This window comes from Plodia interpunctella, chromosome 22 (assembly GCF_027563975.2).
Source record: "Plodia interpunctella isolate USDA-ARS_2022_Savannah chromosome 22, ilPloInte3.2, whole genome shotgun sequence".
NCBI lineage: Eukaryota > Metazoa > Arthropoda > Insecta > Lepidoptera > Pyralidae > Plodia > Plodia interpunctella.
In genome coordinates, this window is record NC_071315.1 from 6,081,239 (window position 1) to 6,099,319 (window position 18,081).

The following is an 18,081-nucleotide window of genomic DNA, read 5'->3' on the forward strand; positions in this document are numbered from 1 at the left end:
CTCCAGGATAGTGGGGCTAAATTTGATGATTATATTAAGTTACTATTTAAATGACGAGTGAACAATCAATGGTGCATTTACTTTGCACAAAATTTCTATTTATATAATATACATAGTTAAATCATATTACTATAAATAGCTACAGCAATATACTTTCGTTGCTATTTAGGTTTTGTTCATTAGCATAAGTGGTATTCAATATAATATATTTTTAATTGGAAGTTTAAAAAAAATCTAAAATGATCGCAGAAAAGATTGTACCTGGCGCTTTATTGGTGCAAGGCACCACAACATTAATGAGTGAGTATTTAATATTGTCCCACTATTATTAAAGCAAAAGTTTGTCAGTATCCTTGTTACTTGTTCACGCTCAAACGGATGGGCAAATTTTTATGAAATCTGATATTAACACATAGGTTACTTTTGTCCGGAAATTACGCGATTCCCGTGGGATTTTGTCAATAAGTCTGATTGTCTATGTCACTTCATAAAGTTGATAATGCTATCATATTCTACATAGTTTAATATTTGGAAGATTAGGAAAGACCAGATCGAAATCTACATATTTATATTATTTTAAAAAAATGTGTGTCGTCAATTTCGTACTTTACGCTGCTTAACAATTTTTTTTCAAGTGAATCCTCTTTGTCCATAACAAAGCCCAGTGTCTCAGGAGAGGAAACAAATTATGACTTTCTCATTATTAAATCATAAGCGAATTATAACTTATATATAAAGAATTTCAAGAAGTGGGCCCTCAGATCACACGCACACCTACAATATGGTATTTTGAGTACAGATTATAGTATACTAGTCTGCGCCCTGGGGCTTCGCTATGTGTTTTTCCAGGTTATATTCTCTGGTTATATGTGCCAAATTTCATAACAATCCGTCCAGTAGATTTTGCTTGAAAAAGTAACAAACATACACACTTATATCCTCAGAAACTATCGCGTTTATAATATTAGTATGATACTTACAAGACCCAAATTTATTAATTCATTTCTTTGGAGAAAATGCTGCTAAAATTGTCGCGCGTCTTCTTCACTTGCACTTTGGAAGTCAGCAGCAGACTTAGTTTAAAGTATTATGACGTCAATAAGTGATGTAATATCATCCTAACTTGAATTTAAGCCTTCGAAAAAATTGGTTCCAGTTTCATTTCTATCAACTCTAATCTCCTTCGTCTACTCGTGGCCATCGTACACTGTAGCCAACTTCAGATCGAACGACACAGTTCTGTCTGCACCCATGACCTCACTGGAGGTATCACTACTTGGCAGCCTGACCAATGTGGGAGGGCTGGTCGCTACTCCATTGTGTGGATATGCAATGAATAAACTGGGGAGAAAGTATACGTCATTGCTGTTTGGTCTACCCTTCGTGGTAAGTGTAAATTAGTGCCTTTTGTTCTATCACCGGTTGACTGTTACAGATCTCTATATATGGGATATATCTGCCGTGGTTCATGTATCTTTCTTGTGGTAATTTTTAATTCACTTATATATACAATCTAAATTTTAATGAGAATGTAGACTATTGGGGTGTAGCCTGGAACTCCTGAATTTTCGCTAAGGCTCTCTTTTAAGATGACCCAATAATTTGGTAAGTACTCTATGTTAAGATAAGAATATCAAGCGTGAAAAAGTTTTTGAACCACGTAATAGTTACTTTTTAGTTGTTGAGTTCTTTACTTTTATGCTAGAAGTAAACGATTGTCCCTATTAAATTATTTTGCATCACTTCAGAATTGTATCGTTGAAGTGATGGGTGGAGTCTGTCAGCAATCACTTCAACGCATCGATCCTTTTAAAATTCGTTGTGATATAGAACAAGAAGCAAAAGTTACTGAACAATTGTGGATGACTACACCGTAATTTTACTGGTTATTAGGCAGTAAAAGTATTATATATTTTCAGATCTGTTGGACAATAATATCCATCACCAACTATATACCATTAGTACTAGCTGCTATAGCTTTATCTGGATTTGGAGCTGGTGGCCAAGTCCTCACAACAATATACGTGGCAGAAATCTCCCAAGATTCAGTCAGAGGAACCTTCACTTCCACTGTGTCTATTGGGTACTTCCTCGGACTGTTGATGTCGTATGCCTGGGGTGGATATCTCTCTTACAACAATGTCATCTACATACATTTAGCATTGTCAGTGTTTTATGTGCTCATGATGCTGCTTTTGAAGGAGAGTCCGGTGTTTTTGATACAGAAAGGGAAAGAAGAGGTAATGAGAATATAAAAAAAGTTAATTGAAGTTTGTTATTGTGATTTTTTATTCCTAATATAATCTCTTGAAAGGCTATATTAATTAAGCGACATTTTGTGAAAGTTGAAAAAGAGAGGTTCAAGGTTTTATTTTTCGAAAAAAATTAGCTTACAAAAAATAGCTTGATCCATTTTGATGAAATTCATATAGTATATTCACAAGGATAAAAAGTATTTAATACTATGCTTTCTAAATTTTTTATATATACTAATAATTTATAAATACTAATTTTTCTAATGAAATATTTCATTAATATTATGTTGCTTAGATCAAAATGCATCAAAATAAAACTTTTTCAGGGTAAAGCAAAATGGTTCAAATGCACAAATAACTTAGCAGTAAAATAGTTCAAGCACCTTTACCAATGTAAAACAAAATGAAATTTTTTGACAAAAAACTGATATACCTATATATTATTTAACGGTTTTAGGAAGCTGCAAAGTCAATAGCATTTTATAGAAGAATCGATGTTAACTCGAAAGAAGTTGAGATAGAAATTGAAAAACTAAAGCGTCAGATGAAACCAGTAGTCGATAATAGCGGTATGTATATTCATATCAACCTATTTATATTCTTCTTTTCATAGATTTGTTGGTCATCGCGTACTTTTTAAATTTAATTTTGTTCGAAGCTAGTCTGAACCTCCCGTTTTTGGGTCAAGACATCTTGGTTTTGTGTTTCATTCTGGAACTTTTTCATATAATTACAATATGATGGTAGCAGATGGCTGATGGAAAATGATAACATTTTGAAATAATTGACACAATTATCCGTGGATTTAGTAAGTACTGCGTTGTAAGGAGTACCTACTAATTCCATGCAATTAACATCCAAAGACACAAAACAACTCTGCTTTACTGTTTCTACCTATTCAATAAAAGTAAAATTTCAGCAAGACTCATCTAGTCAAATAGATGCATAATGACATTTAAAAGTGAATATAACAATGACCCTTGTAAATCAATATTTGCATGTACAATCTTCACTAACACTATCTGTGATAAAGTTTGACATGAGTTTATGTTTGTTCGAACTTATCTTTGGAACTACTGTTACCGTTTTTATTTTGTTCGTTTTCCTTATTATTTCTAAAAGTATTTATTTGTATGATCTGCTTTCACACACACAATTTGAAAATGTACAAAAAAATCTGATATCTTTACGTTTTCTTTTCTCCCTTCACTGAAAACTTAAGGTCGTCTTTTATATATAGGTAGGCATAAAATGTGTTCATTTTTATTGGCGCGCTCTTTGATTTGTTTCTTATAACTTATGTAATTTAAATCAAATTAATTATGATACTTATTTATGCATGATACTCTATAAAAAATCCTCAATTTGATCTTTATGTATAACTAGCGGCCCGTACCGGATTTTCTCTGGTTAAGGTATAATTAATTATACACCTCAAAGTTCCTCAGGAATCACACTATCTATTAGTGAAAACCGCTTGAAAATCCGTGCAGTAGTTTTTTAGTTTATCGCGAACAGACAAACAGACACACATACGCGGCAGACTAGAGAAATTTGTTTATAATATGTAATGATAAGGAATTTCTCATTCTCGGACACTTCTAGCCATGACTAAGTTACACATTATAATTTTTCTAATACTTAGTAATCATTTCTAAAAATTGCTCCAATATTACAGAGTATCTCCATGTCCTTTCTTGTAGCATCAGATTCCACTGATATATTTATGACTGTGATTAAACCACATATACATTTTGCAGACATCAGGGCATCCGAAGCATTGATTGAAAATAAACTTACAGGTGAAGCAGTAAGGTCCAGTTCAGCTTGGCAATTTTTGTGTAAGTATATCGAGTTAATCATATGGTAGTTTGACGTTGTAAAACAAATATTAAAGTCTTTAATACAGAAATAGTAATTAAATAAGATAAAACGATGATCAAATATTAATTTTAGGTAATGGGTTTGAATAACCATGCCTCTTAGATAAACTTAGTAAAAGACAACAATACAAACATTTGTCCACAAGCATACTTTTGTCCATTAACTTCTTCATTATTATTCATACCTTCAATCCATTTATTTTCAAGCTTTTGTTTAATTTCCATCATGGATTTTTGATGATATTTTTCAATATCCTGTTTTCAATTGAGCTGAAATTTATACATAAATTTGATGATATTTAAACATAAATTGAATGATATTGAATCATGAAACAACATTTTCCATAAGAAGATCATTTAAGTTGATGGAACTAGAAATTTTAATATACTTATGACGATTTAAAAGCTCCTATAGCGCCCGAATTGATAGAAACTTTTTTCACTTTAACTTTAAATAACGTTATGTCATTGTCTTGCTAGTTGATAGACCTAATTTTATATTAGTCAGAGTAAAAGTTTATGTGTGATCGAGTTGTATCTCAATTTTGATTCTTTGAACTGAAATTTCACACACGTTTAGTTAGGATGTTAGGTAATGTATTATTACGAGATAAATCACACTAAGTCAGCTTCCGTTAAAGGAACTCTTCAACGATTTACTACGTTTTTGTCACGTGTTGAATATAATAAGATCTCTTTGACGACGGCAAAGCCTGTTTCAAAAGTGTTCTTTTTTTGTTGTAAAAAACAAAATATTTTTCAGTAAACTCAGAGTCCTCAAAGTGCGCTCTTCTTACGTGCATCATAATTATGATACTGAAGACGTTCATGGGAGCCATCACGCTCCAGGTCTACGCTGAGACGCTGTTCAAGATCGCAGTGCCCACGATGTCACCGTACTTGTGTACTATATTGATGGCTGTTGATAATGTTGTGGCCAGTGTTATTTGCTCTTTGCTGATTGACAGACTTGGCAGAAAGGTGGGAACGAATGCTTATATTTCATATTTTTGGGAAATAAAATTGTAGATTGTAAAACCCCACCTATCTCAAAAAAATTAAGGTTAAAAAAGACGAGGTATTTAATTTATTTATTTATGCTGTGTGCTGACATATAAAGGTCAATTAAATTCACACTATAAAGATCAGTAGATCTAATATCAAGCTTAATGGTAATTCTGGCATGGCATTATTCTCTGCAGAGAGGTGATCCCGATGAATAGAGGTACACTGCATATGGTACTTACTGCACTAATGATCCCGATACTATAGTATGAATAGACCCTAAGGGTGGGTTGCACCGTCAACTTTGAAGTTAACTTTAACGTGCGCAGAAATACGCAAAGTTATGTCTAAACGTACATAAGCGGCCGATAAATCAACGTTAAATTCGACGGTGAATCTTAGCCTAATTTTCTTCTTTTTTATTCCAGTTTCTCATGATAATCTCCTCCGTGGGTTCCGGTATCTGCACGTTACTCCTTGGCACCCAACTGTTATTCGACTGGGCGCCTGGCATTTTCACTGCTATCGTCATCTACGCGTTTGCCTTCATTTATATAGTAGGCGCTAATGCGGTTATTTTCGTCGTCGCTGCTGAAGTGTTTTTGCCGGAGGTAAGCAGCTTTAAACCTTAGTGCTGATAGTTTATCAAATCTAGATTATCTAAAAACTTTATTTTCAACTATGCCAATTGAAATTAAATGTGAATAATGATTTAATTTTATTTCAAAGTATCGCACTTCAAAAGATATTCTGATGCATTTCCATAGGATAGCAAGACTACGAAACAAATGGGTAATTGTATCAAGGTGGACTGTTATTCTAGTTATGATTTAGGAAACTGTTACCTCAGTGAATACTTGTTTATTTCTATTCTAGTTATTTTTTGTAATAGAAGACAGAGAAGTCCATTCAAGCTAGATTGAGCTCAAACACTCAAATCATTAATAAAAAAAGTCTAGATTAGTATATAAACTCATAAGGCATATACGAATCGAACCTGATACCCTTTAATCATAGACTTAGCCATTGAATTATCGCTTCGAATAAATATATTATTAGGTGAATTTATATTTTCTTTTCCAGGTCCGAGGTCTCTGCAACTCCCTCATCATGACTTGCATGTGGGCTGTCAACTTCCTAGCGCTCATGATCTTCGTCCCTGTCGTAGAGAACTTCGGCATGCACTCTGCCTTCTTTGGCTTCTCCGTGATCAGCTTTCTCGGAGCTCTCTATAGCTACTGGTGCCTGCCGGAGACCAAGGGGCTCGCGGTGGAGGCTATTCAGGCGTTGTTTGTTAAGAATAGGCGGAAAAATGATAAATGCTAGTGAAATCTACACGAAATGTTTGTATGTTTGATTGTAGGTAGTATTCTAAGAAGATATTCAAATGATGTTGAAAGTTATTATACCAGTAAACTACATTATTCTTAAGTAATATTTTGTGTCGATATTCCAACGGGATCGAAGCCCTAGGACGCAATTTTGAATTGTTTTTTTCATCTTGTAATATTTTTATCTTCCTTTTTTTCACGGACGAGATCTTCAAAGATCAGTTAATAGTTTACATCTACACTTATATTCATACTAATATTATAAAGATAAAAGATTAGTATTTCTGTTTATTTTTTTTTGTAATTATATAGTATAAACTTTTTCTTTTGATGAAATTTGGCACAGAGATAGACAAAACGTTTAGAGTAACATTGGCTGCTTTATGGTTATACCGGATCGAAGCGGCAAGCGGGCCAAGTCGCTACAGGATGGGTTTGTTAGTTTTATTTTAGGTGGCAATCTTCGTAACTACTCAAACTATTTCCGAAATGGTTTTACCAGTAGGAAGCTCAAAATGATTACATTCATTATTCCTGTGTGTAATCTAAAATTAAATTTCCATCCCGATATTCCCACAGAGATGAAGCCCTCGGATTTAATTAGGTTTGAATAAAGATTTTTGTTTCGTAATTTTTTTTTTTTTTTATTTCATGTCGTCCTTTTCCATTCTTCCTTCCATGTTCACGTGATTTGTTGATTTTTTTTTCAACTTATTCCAATTATTTACACTCACGGGTAAATTCCTAGTAATGAATATGTGGAATCCTGTATTGACAAATGCCACTCTTTTTTAACCCCCGACGCAAAAAGAGGAGTGTTATAAGTTCAACGTCTTTTACTGTGTATCTGTCTGTGATGATGTGATGAACCGTTTTTGGTTTAGTTTTTTTTTTTGTGTCATAGATGATTTTATCCCGAGTATTCTTAGCCATGTTTCATGAAAATCTGTTCAGCCGTTCAAAAGTTGTAGCGAAATAAATATTGAAAGTCGGGGATTTTTTAATTTGTCCAACAAATAATCATGGCAACTATTATTGTAAGCGGGGACTGTATAGCATTTGTAACAAGAAAACTCCTCACACGGATATAAAATGATAAAATATAAAACATACTATGAAATCAGAAATAATTTATATTATGAACTCATAATGTAAATAATTTCGCATTTTACAATATGTATCTCAGAATACAAGCTTTAATGTAAACAAAATGTGAATCCTGGTGTCACAAAATGACAACATTAGAATACCACTGTCTGTATGGATATAGGATGTCGTAAACACATAGGCAGATGATAGGTAGCAACAGCATTTCCAAAGAGAGTTGACGTCAACTCTCAAAATACAACAAAAGCTTGAGTTAAAGATGATAAGGTTGTACAAAAAAATTGCTTGATTTGTATATATCCGGAATCTTTTAACGGAAAATTGTACAAATAAAAGTACACTAACAAACACTTTATGCAAACTTGAGAAGACCGAACTACGAAATATCTTATCATTTGATTGTACTCTAATCTATATTTGAATTAGTTTACATAATTAATATAACATCTCAACTAACTGATATGCATTTAGTAGTAATTAGGCTTTGCGAAAAAACAGACTTTTTTTTGTGGTTTGTGAGAACAAAATTTGCAACATGGCATCCGGTAAACTTAATCAGGTGCACACAGCATTTGCAGGTGACTTTTTATGGTTTATTTGTTGCAACTCGTGGATTCTCACCCCCTATAATTCTTTGAGGGTATTTTTGGGAAATTATAAAGCATTTTAAACATAACTGGTTATGATCAGGCCTGGCCCACTTGGAAGTCATTAAACAGACTGCGCTCTCAAGTATGGTGCAAACATCACCCTGTTATTCATAAAGAAGTTAAGGCATACTTTAAGTTAAATAGAATTAATTTGTAGATGTTTAGGTTTTAGCAGGTTTCCTCACGATGTTTTCCTTCACCGGAAGAAAGTGGTGGTCTATGAAAACTACTTTACATGAGTCAGATTGGTATACAAACTCATGTGGCACGTGTGTGTGTGTGGATTCGAACCTGGCACCTTTCGATCCACAGGCGGGCGTCTTAATCATTACACCACCACCGCGCCTGAGGATACAACAAATAAAGAAAGAGAAGACATTTGGACTCACGAACTGAATTTCGACAAACCGTAAATTATTATGATAACCATAACCTGATGGTAAACCCAGGAAGGGCGAGAGAACTTCTCAACGGTTTACTGCACGGACATAATATTTTTCTCACGCTTTAAACGCAATGAGATTTCTCTGACAACAATACAAACTTGTGTTAAAAATATCATTTTTGTAAAAAACTTGTAATTTTACGATTTGAAACAATAACAAATGTCTGTCATGTCTGATCCTGGCTGAAGGGGCAAACGAAAAAAGTGCAGGATTGTAGGATATCTTTCTTGATAGCAGTCAATGAAGATGTCCTTCGCAATGGTCTACTAATTTACAAAATTTCTTTATTTAGTAATCTGTTACTGTAAACAATATTTTAACTAAACATGATTGCGTGGAGTAGTTAAATATTTGTCAATATTTTGATTAAATATATATGAACAGAGAAAATTAACAGACTGAGCTAGAACCAAAGCAAGTTCCATTACAATATATGACAGTAGGTACCTATATGTTTTTTGATACTAGAGGTGTTAGATAGGAATTTGAAGGCACATCTAACCTATATGGTATTCTAAATTCTACGATAGATCTACTAACGTTGAATGATTATAATTATGATCATTTAATAACAGGGCACCCGTCTTCATGGGGTATCCGAAGGGATATTATTTAACTCTCAAAAGAATTCATAAATTTTACTAAAATTTAAAACAAATTTCGTACAAACATAGGCTACATTTTTTTTTTTCAAAATTAACCCTAAAATACCTATAAGACAAGTGGAAGTTATAACTGAAAAACTTGCAAAATTTGTTCATAGACAATTAGATAAACAACGAGACAGGTGAAATGAAAGCTTACAACAGAAGTCACTTTTATCACTGTATTAAGTTTATTATATGGAATCTCTGTGATTTATGTCTATATATTTATTTCTTTCTGTTTTTCTATTAAAGCTGCTTTGGGCTCCTTTATCATGGGATTGCTCAACGTCTGGCCATCATACACTGCTCCTCAACTCAAAGCTGAGAACACCACATTACTGTCTACACCTCTGACTGATTTTCAAGTGCCATTACTGGGTAGTTTACCCTCTTTAGGAGCTATGATAGGCACGGGAGTGGTTGGACTTATTATAAATAAATTTGGACGAAAGATTGGAGGTTTAGCTATCTGTATACCTTATGTGGTGAGTTTCTTGTCTTTTATCTTTTTGTCAAGGTCTCATTTTGTTACTTAAAACTCATCAAAAACAACATATATTATAAGGTCGGTCAGTAAAGATATTGTTTGTGTAATTTTCAGATTTTGAAAGTCATTTCTATTCACAGTTGTCATTTTGAAACTGAATTTGGAAGACAATCAAAATTATTATATTATCATTTCAGATGAGTTTTAGTGCAATAATAGCTAAACTAATCCAAATCTATCTAATATTTGCTGGTTTGATGGTTTTCGGAAAGATTTGTTTAAAGCTTGTATATACACACTTTTTCTATAAATTCATGTGTTTGTATTTTCTTCTCAGCTATCCTGGACCATCATAGAAGTTTCCAGATCATCAATGCTAATCCTAGCTGCGAGGTTTATATCAGGAGTGGGAGGCGGTGCTTTCTTGGCGTACGCACCTATATTCATATCAGAAGTGGCTGAAGCATCTATAAGAGGAGCACTTGCTTCATGCAAGTTTATTTTTTTATTAATAATATTGTGTGGTCCCGCCCTAAAAGAAGGACCACTCCAAATTCTTCCGGGGATGTTGTGACCAAGGAAGACTTAACCTGGAAACTGATAGGCAGCAATAGAATTTCCAAAGACAACCATGACGTGAGGCAGGCGGACAGTTTATTTTTGCTGTTAAAATATTACATAATTATATATTTACACTGCTTGATACCTGATTTACAATGCCTTCTCCTCGATTTTCCATTTCTGTGACGTGCAACTCAAAAAGTATTCAGATCAAAAATTAAACATATACAAAAATACCGTCCATAACATACCTTGACCCGTAGATCGAAACAATTTGGATTTTTTGGCTTTTTTTCAGTCCCAATGATAGCCTACGGTCTAGGCCTTCTTGTCTCTTACACCATCGGCTGGTTCTTCTCCTACCACATAATCATTTGGTTCAACATCCTGATGAGCGTGCTGGTGTGTTTGCTTCTGTTTACTGTGAAGGAGAGTCCAACATTTCTCGTGAGAGCTAAAAGGGATGAGGTAAGAAATACGTACGAAATGCTTCTTTCTGCTATTTATTATTTATTATATTTAAATTCTTTATTATATTTAGCCTAAATTGTCTCACTTCTGGGCAAAGCTTTGCTTTTTAAGTCACTTTTGTTTTTTTATGTTACTTGTGTGTTTGTGGTTTGATGAGTAATGATTCTATTCTTATTCTTAACTTCTTTTCTTATCTTATCAGTTGGGGTTGTGAAATTTCAGGAAGCCCGTGTTTCTCTGGCTGCTTATAGAGGTGTCTCAGCATCTTCAATGGTTGTGTTTGAGGAATTGGCTTCACTTAAGGCTCAGCTAATGCCTGCAGTTCAGCTGGTCTCAATAAATGAAGGTATTATTGAAGATTAAAATGACTCAAACAATATTATACTAATCTCTCTTTTGAGAACTCTAAATTTGTTGATGTTGATACAAGCTACTGGATTGATTATTATACAAATACGACTATCTTAGTCTTCGTTACACTTTGATTCACTCAAATATATATCCAAGAATCACAAATGGATCAAAAACATAGCCTGTTTGTGTATCAAAGTGCACCTAAGTCCTGTCAACAACTACACATACACATGATAAAAAATTGTCTGCCGTTTCAGATCCAGTAAAAAGTGAAGACGGCGAGAATCAAAAACTGAAGCTGGAAAACGATGCTGTCAACGAAGAAAAGCCAAAAATGTCACCCCTGAAGCAACTTTGTGAGTATTTTTGATTGGAGCTAAGGAGCGAAGTTTTGCGTCACAGGCGTCGACTTCAAGTAACGAAACTATCTGTGAAAGATTTATATGTGCTGGATGCGTGGAATCAAAACCGACAATAGAAGCGCACTTTGGAAGAGGCCTATACCTATTACAATACCAGATCTAATAATATTATATACAATAGATTTTGATTGGTATATGATATATTTTTTTGTATTTCAGTCACTGAGCCCGCGTCTCGTCGAGCTTTCACGGTTCTAGCAGTTGTCATCACTAATCAGGTACATACTTATATACTATCTATAATAATATTATAAATGCGAAGATCTGTCTGCACATCACGCTTTCGCAGCTAAACCTCATTGGGTTATAATTATAATATTTGGATTTGGAATACATGACCCGCGGCTAAACATAGTCTTCATAATTTCTTTTTTAAATCTTTAGCGTAAATACTTTCTACAAATTCCCTATCCATCCATAATCAAGGCTTATAACCTTGCTATAAAGCAGTGGGGCAGTTTATGTTTTTTATCAGGCGTTAAATGCCACAAGACCGCTCTCTGACGACAATAAAAGATTGTGGCGAGAATGTCATTTTAGTAAAAAGATTTATTTATTTAAACTTAAACATTTTACATAACATAAATTTATCTGCTAGCAGTTACTTGTTACTGGTAATAATCATATTTATGTAATTAACTGGATTTTTAAATAAATTATATGCGCTCCTCTTGCTGAATTTTCTTAAAGGACTCATGTACAAAATTTCCCAACAGGTGTTCATGGGAATGGTCCCAGTTCAAGTGTACGCTAAGAGTGTATTCAACAAGGCTGACCCAGCCAACGCTGACTTGTACTCTGTTGTCTTCGCTCTGGTCTTCCTCGGAGGATGTACTCTATCTGCAGTCATCGCCGATTTAGCTGGACGAAAAGTTTGTATCTGTTTCTTTTACTTCATCATTTCTCTTTTCCATTATCTTTGAATTTCTTTTTATTTTTGAGCAGTTGCATTATATTCACTTTATGTCATCAATTTTTAATAATCAATTTATTTAATATTTAATTTAAAAATATATCTAGTTGACGTGATTAAAACAAAACATTGAGTTTTAATTGATGTTAATGAATACTTTAATTGGACGAAAAGCTAGTATATATTCTATCTACCAGTCTTTTTTTTTCAATATTGATTTCAAAATTTTTTAGAAGAATTTCGTTAGTACCTACTCACTTAAATATTTTACAACTTATGATAGTTCCTTTCAAAATCTGCTTAGTCAAATTACACGAATGTATGTGAATTTTATTAAACACTGAGAGACAAAAATTAAAAACAAAAAAAGAAGAAATGAAGCAAAGAACACGAATAGTTCATTTGTCAAATTTGTTTCATTGACCAAATTACATATATGTTAAGTATTACTATTTATAATTTACTAATACTTACTGTTATTAGAAAATATAGTACAGTCTTATAAGTACCTAGCTTATGTATTTTTTAATGCTGATATTCAAAATTTATCGTTTACAGATCCTAATAATACTGTCTTCAGTATCATTGGCGCTCTGCTTGGTGACCCTAGGCCTACAGATGCAAATCAAGTTCGCCCCCGACTGGGTTACCGTGTTCATTGTCATGGCTTACTGTTTCTGCTTCATGTGTGGCGCTGGGAGCATACCCTATGTGCTGTTGACTGAGATCTTCTCCCCAGAGGTATGTTATGTACAAATGCGATCTTTCTCTCTCATCTTTGACTGCATTTGAGGCTGTGACGCCGCGATGAACGGGGTCTGAAGAAATTTACATCAATATTTTGAAGATTCGGCTGTCGTTTTATATCCGGACTATTACATCCTTAGGAACTCCAGAGTGTTGCCTGGCAGCTGCTAAATGTAAGCGTTCTTTGTCGCCTCGTATGAAACCCACGGAAAGATATGGAGTGGTGATATTCTAGGGCGTACCACACATTAGATATAGTTTCACGTGTTTATCTTTCAAAAGGTAGAGCCATTTGCAAAACAAGAAGGCTGCATAAAGGATAGGTTAGATAGTGGAAAATTATTGGTTGAAATGAGTTTTTTAATGAGTAACAGGCTTTTTCTTGGCCAAAGTCTATGTTGAATCTGCAGTAAGAATGCTGAATTTAAACTAATTTTCCACGATTACTTAATTTATTGCTTTGATTTATCGTTTATATAAAATTTTAATTACTGTTGTGAGAATGCAAATGATTTTTCAGGTCCAAAACGTCGCATCAATGATTATCATCGAATGGGTCTGGTTCACGAACTTCCTCATCATCGGGATCTTCCCCCTGTTAATCAAGTTGATCGGTATGCATGGTATCTTCTTCACATTTGCCGGAGTCAGCATCCTCAACGCCGCGCTGGCTTACATCATGGTCCCCGAAACCAAGGGCCTGACAAGTTTGCAAATACAGGATCTTTTCTTGAGGAGGAAAAAGTGATGTGAGCTTTTTATATTACTTATAATTTGAAAACATTAATCTAAGTGTACATATATAATAAATAAGTATTTATATAAAAAAAAGTATTTCTTTTCATTCCTTGAAGCACTATATGACAGTAGCTTCACATAATAAAAGCGGCCAAGGGCGAAGCGGACTTGCACACGATGGATTCCGTACCATTATCTATAATAAATTAATAGTTTAAAAAACACTAGAAAAACACGCTTTTATAAGTGTATGTAAACGCCAAAAACCTATCGTCCGACTTCATCATCAGACCTTGAAACTTAATCGTGGTCAAAGTTCATTATAAGACTTTTCTAATAAGTCAACTCAATGAGGTTGACTTCACATCTACCGGTTCCATCATCAGATCAGTTCGACAGCGCCATATTATTGTATTGTCATCAGAACTACATACAGCTGCCAATTTTTATGACGCTACGATCCGTAAAGATGGGTAAATTAGTTACCGCAGATTCCATTACATAGTTTTGTTACATGTATGTGTGTATAGGTGACCTAATAAAAGCGTGTTTAAAACGGCAACAAAATTAATAGTTGTAAGGAAGCCCTCTTGTTTTTTTAATTCTATTCAGTATTTTCGATATAGCGGCAACAGATATTTTTTAACTGTCTTACTATATGAGATATATGATGCGTAAGTCTTTGGAATAGGGTATTAAATTTTCCCTTTGAGTTTATACTCAAAAGCCATAAAAAGGACGAAATAAAAAAAAATGTATGTATTTAATTATTTAATTGGTTCGTTAATATACCTTGTACAAGAGAGTATTTGAGTAAGCATCAGCATAGATTATAACCACATAAAACAAACAGAAGCGACACACGTTTGCTTTTAGTCTGATCATTATTATTTGTGAGCAGGTGCTGAACATATAATTAATTTAATTACCTTTTTTTGATTTTATTCCTTTATTTCTGTATACTTGATATAAGTTTCAAAGTAATGGCATGTTCGACAAAAGAGAAAATTGTCTTCTTTTGTAACCGGTTACAAAATACAGTTACATACCACATTTACCATTATGCAAACTACAAAATTATGTTACAAATTTGAAAAAACATCATCGTACGGTCGCTTCGGTAATATCAGATTGAACACAATTGAATTGAATTACGAACCAAAAACACTTTTAACCGAACAATCGGTTATTACAAATGATATTCAATGTTTGTAATAAAATTTAATTTAATTTTTAGACGTTCTACAAGAAAAGTTACCTTAATAAGGAAAGTCGCTTAAGACGTTTCATTACTAGCTTTTTGCCTGCAACTTCGCTTGTGTAAATTTCCCACGGGAACAGTTAGGTAAACAAACTTACTTTCGCATTTATAATATTAGTTAGAATTACGATATATGCGCATAATATTTTGTAAGCGATAAGTCCTATATAGCTCTATACCTTTAAGATACCTTTTCTTGTGAACCGTCACAATTACAAAATGTAAAACACAGAAGATTAATTTTATAAAATTTACTGACGATCCAATAAAACAATATAATATCCAATCCATCATTGGAATAACTTGAATAATTATTTCCTAAAATTTATCGATAAAATGTAATGATTTATTGAATATTTACGGTTACATAACTAGAGTTTTAGATACACGTTTGGTTTGCATCCAGGTTTAAATGACTCACAAACATGAAAGCATGTAGCAATTGTGTCTTTATTTTTAATTTTCTAAGTGAATTGAAAGAAAACATGACATTTCTGACACGTTAAAACATTGTGACATTTGTCGCATCCCAAACTTCGCTGAAATGTGACGCATACGTTGGCACAAAAAGAAAGTCTTTTTTTTTTTAATATAAATGCATCAATCACGTATAAATAAACTGACAAAGAATTCGCTAAATATTTACATCTCGCTAAATCTAAATTTGAAATAAATAAATCAATAAATAAACAGTCAAAATACTAAATTAATTTTACGCTAAAATCACTTTTACCTAATGTGTTAGTAAGTGTAAAGTTGTAAAAAGTAAAACGAAGAACGAACGAATTTTCAAATCGTGATAATTTGTTACAGATTATTTTATCATAAAAAAAAAATCTGTTCAAAATAAATATTGGAAACGATCAACTGCAGACTGTTCATGAGATTCTAAATAATGTTCACACGATACCGGCAGTTGATGAAATCTATTTTTATCACTCAATAAATACAGAATTCAAGATAGGTATTTGTATAGGCTTTTTGTGTTGGGTTACGCAATAATTTGATTAAGACTTACCACATTATATAATGTCGCTTGATATGTTATCTTTCCTTATAAAATCGGCGACATTTTGATAAATTCCATATGGATCAAAATCTTTAGTTTATAAGTTATTAAAACAAGGCGTACTTATTTCCTGACTCGAATATAGATATAAATAAAATGTAAAAACATATTCTCTAAGTTAATACACGATAAAAATGACCAATATAGAAAAACACGCCTTAAAATCTTAAAGTTACAATACATGGAAGACGAAGATATGAATTGGTTTTATACACATACAGCTGGCACTAATAATAACGATATCCTGGAAGCGGTACGATTGACTCGATTAATTTATCGATATAAGTAGTTTTTCGGCTCTTCTGCAATCGGTTCCGTGCATGTGCCCAGGTACTTCAGTGAGACCAAACTCCTGTAAAAAAAGTGATGTAATTTGAATTCTTAGATTTTCTTTTCTGTCTGTAGAAATTAGGTATATTAAATATTCTATCCCAATCTCTCTCTCTCAGTACAATTCGGCCTAGTCACAAGGTCACGTTTAGTTAGGTCGTTTATAATCAGATAGTCAAGTGGTCAACCGTGTCACAGAAATATAACAATCCTTAATTATCCACTTTTTATCCATGTCATTTCGACTATCTACGATGAATATAGATCCACAGCGATTATCTCGAGAGATCTTTACCATTAAAGAAAGATCCATACCTAGATCGGCAGTTCTCCATTTCCAGGAAACACTTATTGGAGTAGGTTTTGTCATCAGTGCCGCAGACCGGGTCGTACTCAGGCGGGCAGACGCGCGCGCAGCCAGAGTACTGGAAGCGGGCCAGGCAGCGCTTGAGCGGGACTACAAACACGTGTTTTCTATGGAAGATAGGACGATAGTATTACATCATAAATTTGGAATTGAAAAATTAGTCTTAATGAGTTTTGACTACTGGTGAAGTGCTTGACTCTAAACAGAGAGATCCCGGGTTCGATCCCCGGGTCATGATGGAAAATGATCTTTTCCTGATTTGTTATAAAATATAGTATCGTTGAGTTAGTATCCCATAACACAAGTCTAGAACTTACTTCGGGGCTAGCTTAATCTGTGTGATTATTCGTAATATATTTACTTGATTTTTAAATATCTCAATGACGTCACCAATGGAGTGGCAGCTTTTAATAAAAAAGGTTCGAGCTCGTAAAATAGTATATGTACTGAAAGACTCTGAACTTAATTACACGATTTGAGTTTTACTGAAGTACTCACCCGCAATTCTCCTTCTTCATAAGACACTCGTTCTTGTAGAAGCGGTTGTCGGAGCCGCAGACGAAGGCGGGCGTGTCGGGGCAGGCCTCGTGGCAGAGCGCGGTGGTCCGGCAGTGCGCCGCCGACACCGCCACTACGTGCTGGCCGCAGGTCAAGCGGCGGAGCTCGCATTCAGACCTATAAGATTAACAGTCATCATCATATCGAGTGTTAACACTGGTGTCAGAATTTAATCAAGTCGCCTGAAGGCATCTGACAAGACTTTTACGACTACTTACCGCCATTTAGTGGCAGGTAGTCGCATACACACTAGTGAACTAAACTATCCAGGAGTGTGCAGGTTTCCTCGCGATGTTTTCCTTCACCGGAAGCAAATGGTGGTCTATGGTGGTCTGGGGTATGAGTGAGGTTGGTATACAAACTCAAAAAACTTAAAAGATTAACAGTGATGATACTTTAAGACCATCAATGCATACTTTAAAATAAAGACGCCATCTCGCCCTGTCGTGCATCAGACTTGTCGTCATTCATTGGCGCCT

The 18,081-nt window shown here is 34.0% G+C and overlaps 3 protein-coding genes across 4 annotated transcripts in view; 2 read left to right on the forward strand and 1 right to left on the reverse strand.

Annotated features, from left to right (window-relative positions):
- The first annotated feature begins 205 nt into the window (after positions 1–205).
- Positions 206–7,072, forward strand: LOC128679922 (facilitated trehalose transporter Tret1-like). Of its 2 annotated transcripts, none has more exons than XM_053762431.2 (8): positions 206–300; positions 1,157–1,386; positions 1,920–2,240; positions 2,713–2,824; positions 4,016–4,096; positions 4,902–5,119; positions 5,572–5,754; positions 6,227–7,072. In XM_053762431.2, exons 1-8 carry the CDS (start codon positions 240–242, stop codon positions 6,467–6,469), a joined length of 1,449 nt encoding a protein of 482 aa, XP_053618406.1. In that variant the 5' UTR covers positions 206–239; the 3' UTR covers positions 6,470–7,072. The 2 variants fall into 2 exon arrangements, with proteins under 2 accessions (XP_053618406.1, XP_053618407.1); XM_053762432.2 differs by having other exon boundaries at positions 4,058–4,096.
- Positions 7,073–8,027: 955 nt separating this feature from the next.
- On the forward strand, positions 8,028–14,095 carry LOC128679921 (facilitated trehalose transporter Tret1-like). Its single transcript, XM_053762429.2, has 10 exons — positions 8,028–8,159; positions 9,577–9,809; positions 10,149–10,302; positions 10,671–10,840; positions 11,066–11,189; positions 11,455–11,553; positions 11,779–11,837; positions 12,336–12,491; positions 13,091–13,273; positions 13,800–14,095. The coding sequence occupies exons 1-10, from the start codon at positions 8,117–8,119 to the stop codon at positions 14,025–14,027; spliced, it is 1,449 nt and encodes a 482-aa protein (XP_053618404.1). The 5' UTR covers positions 8,028–8,116; the 3' UTR covers positions 14,028–14,095.
- A 678-nt stretch (positions 14,096–14,773) lies between these two features.
- LOC128679845 (uncharacterized protein) overlaps positions 14,774–18,081 on the reverse strand; it is a 58,943-nt gene continuing 55,635 nt past the window's right edge. Inside the window, exons 10-12 of the mRNA XM_053762310.1 lie at positions 17,543–17,719; positions 16,993–17,151; positions 14,774–16,699 (exon numbers count right to left, since the gene is read on the reverse strand). Of these exons, the coding sequence (XP_053618285.1) occupies positions 16,621–16,699; positions 16,993–17,151; positions 17,543–17,719 (415 nt within the window). The 3' untranslated portion in view covers positions 14,774–16,620. The remainder of the gene's footprint in view (positions 16,700–16,992; positions 17,152–17,542; positions 17,720–18,081) is intronic.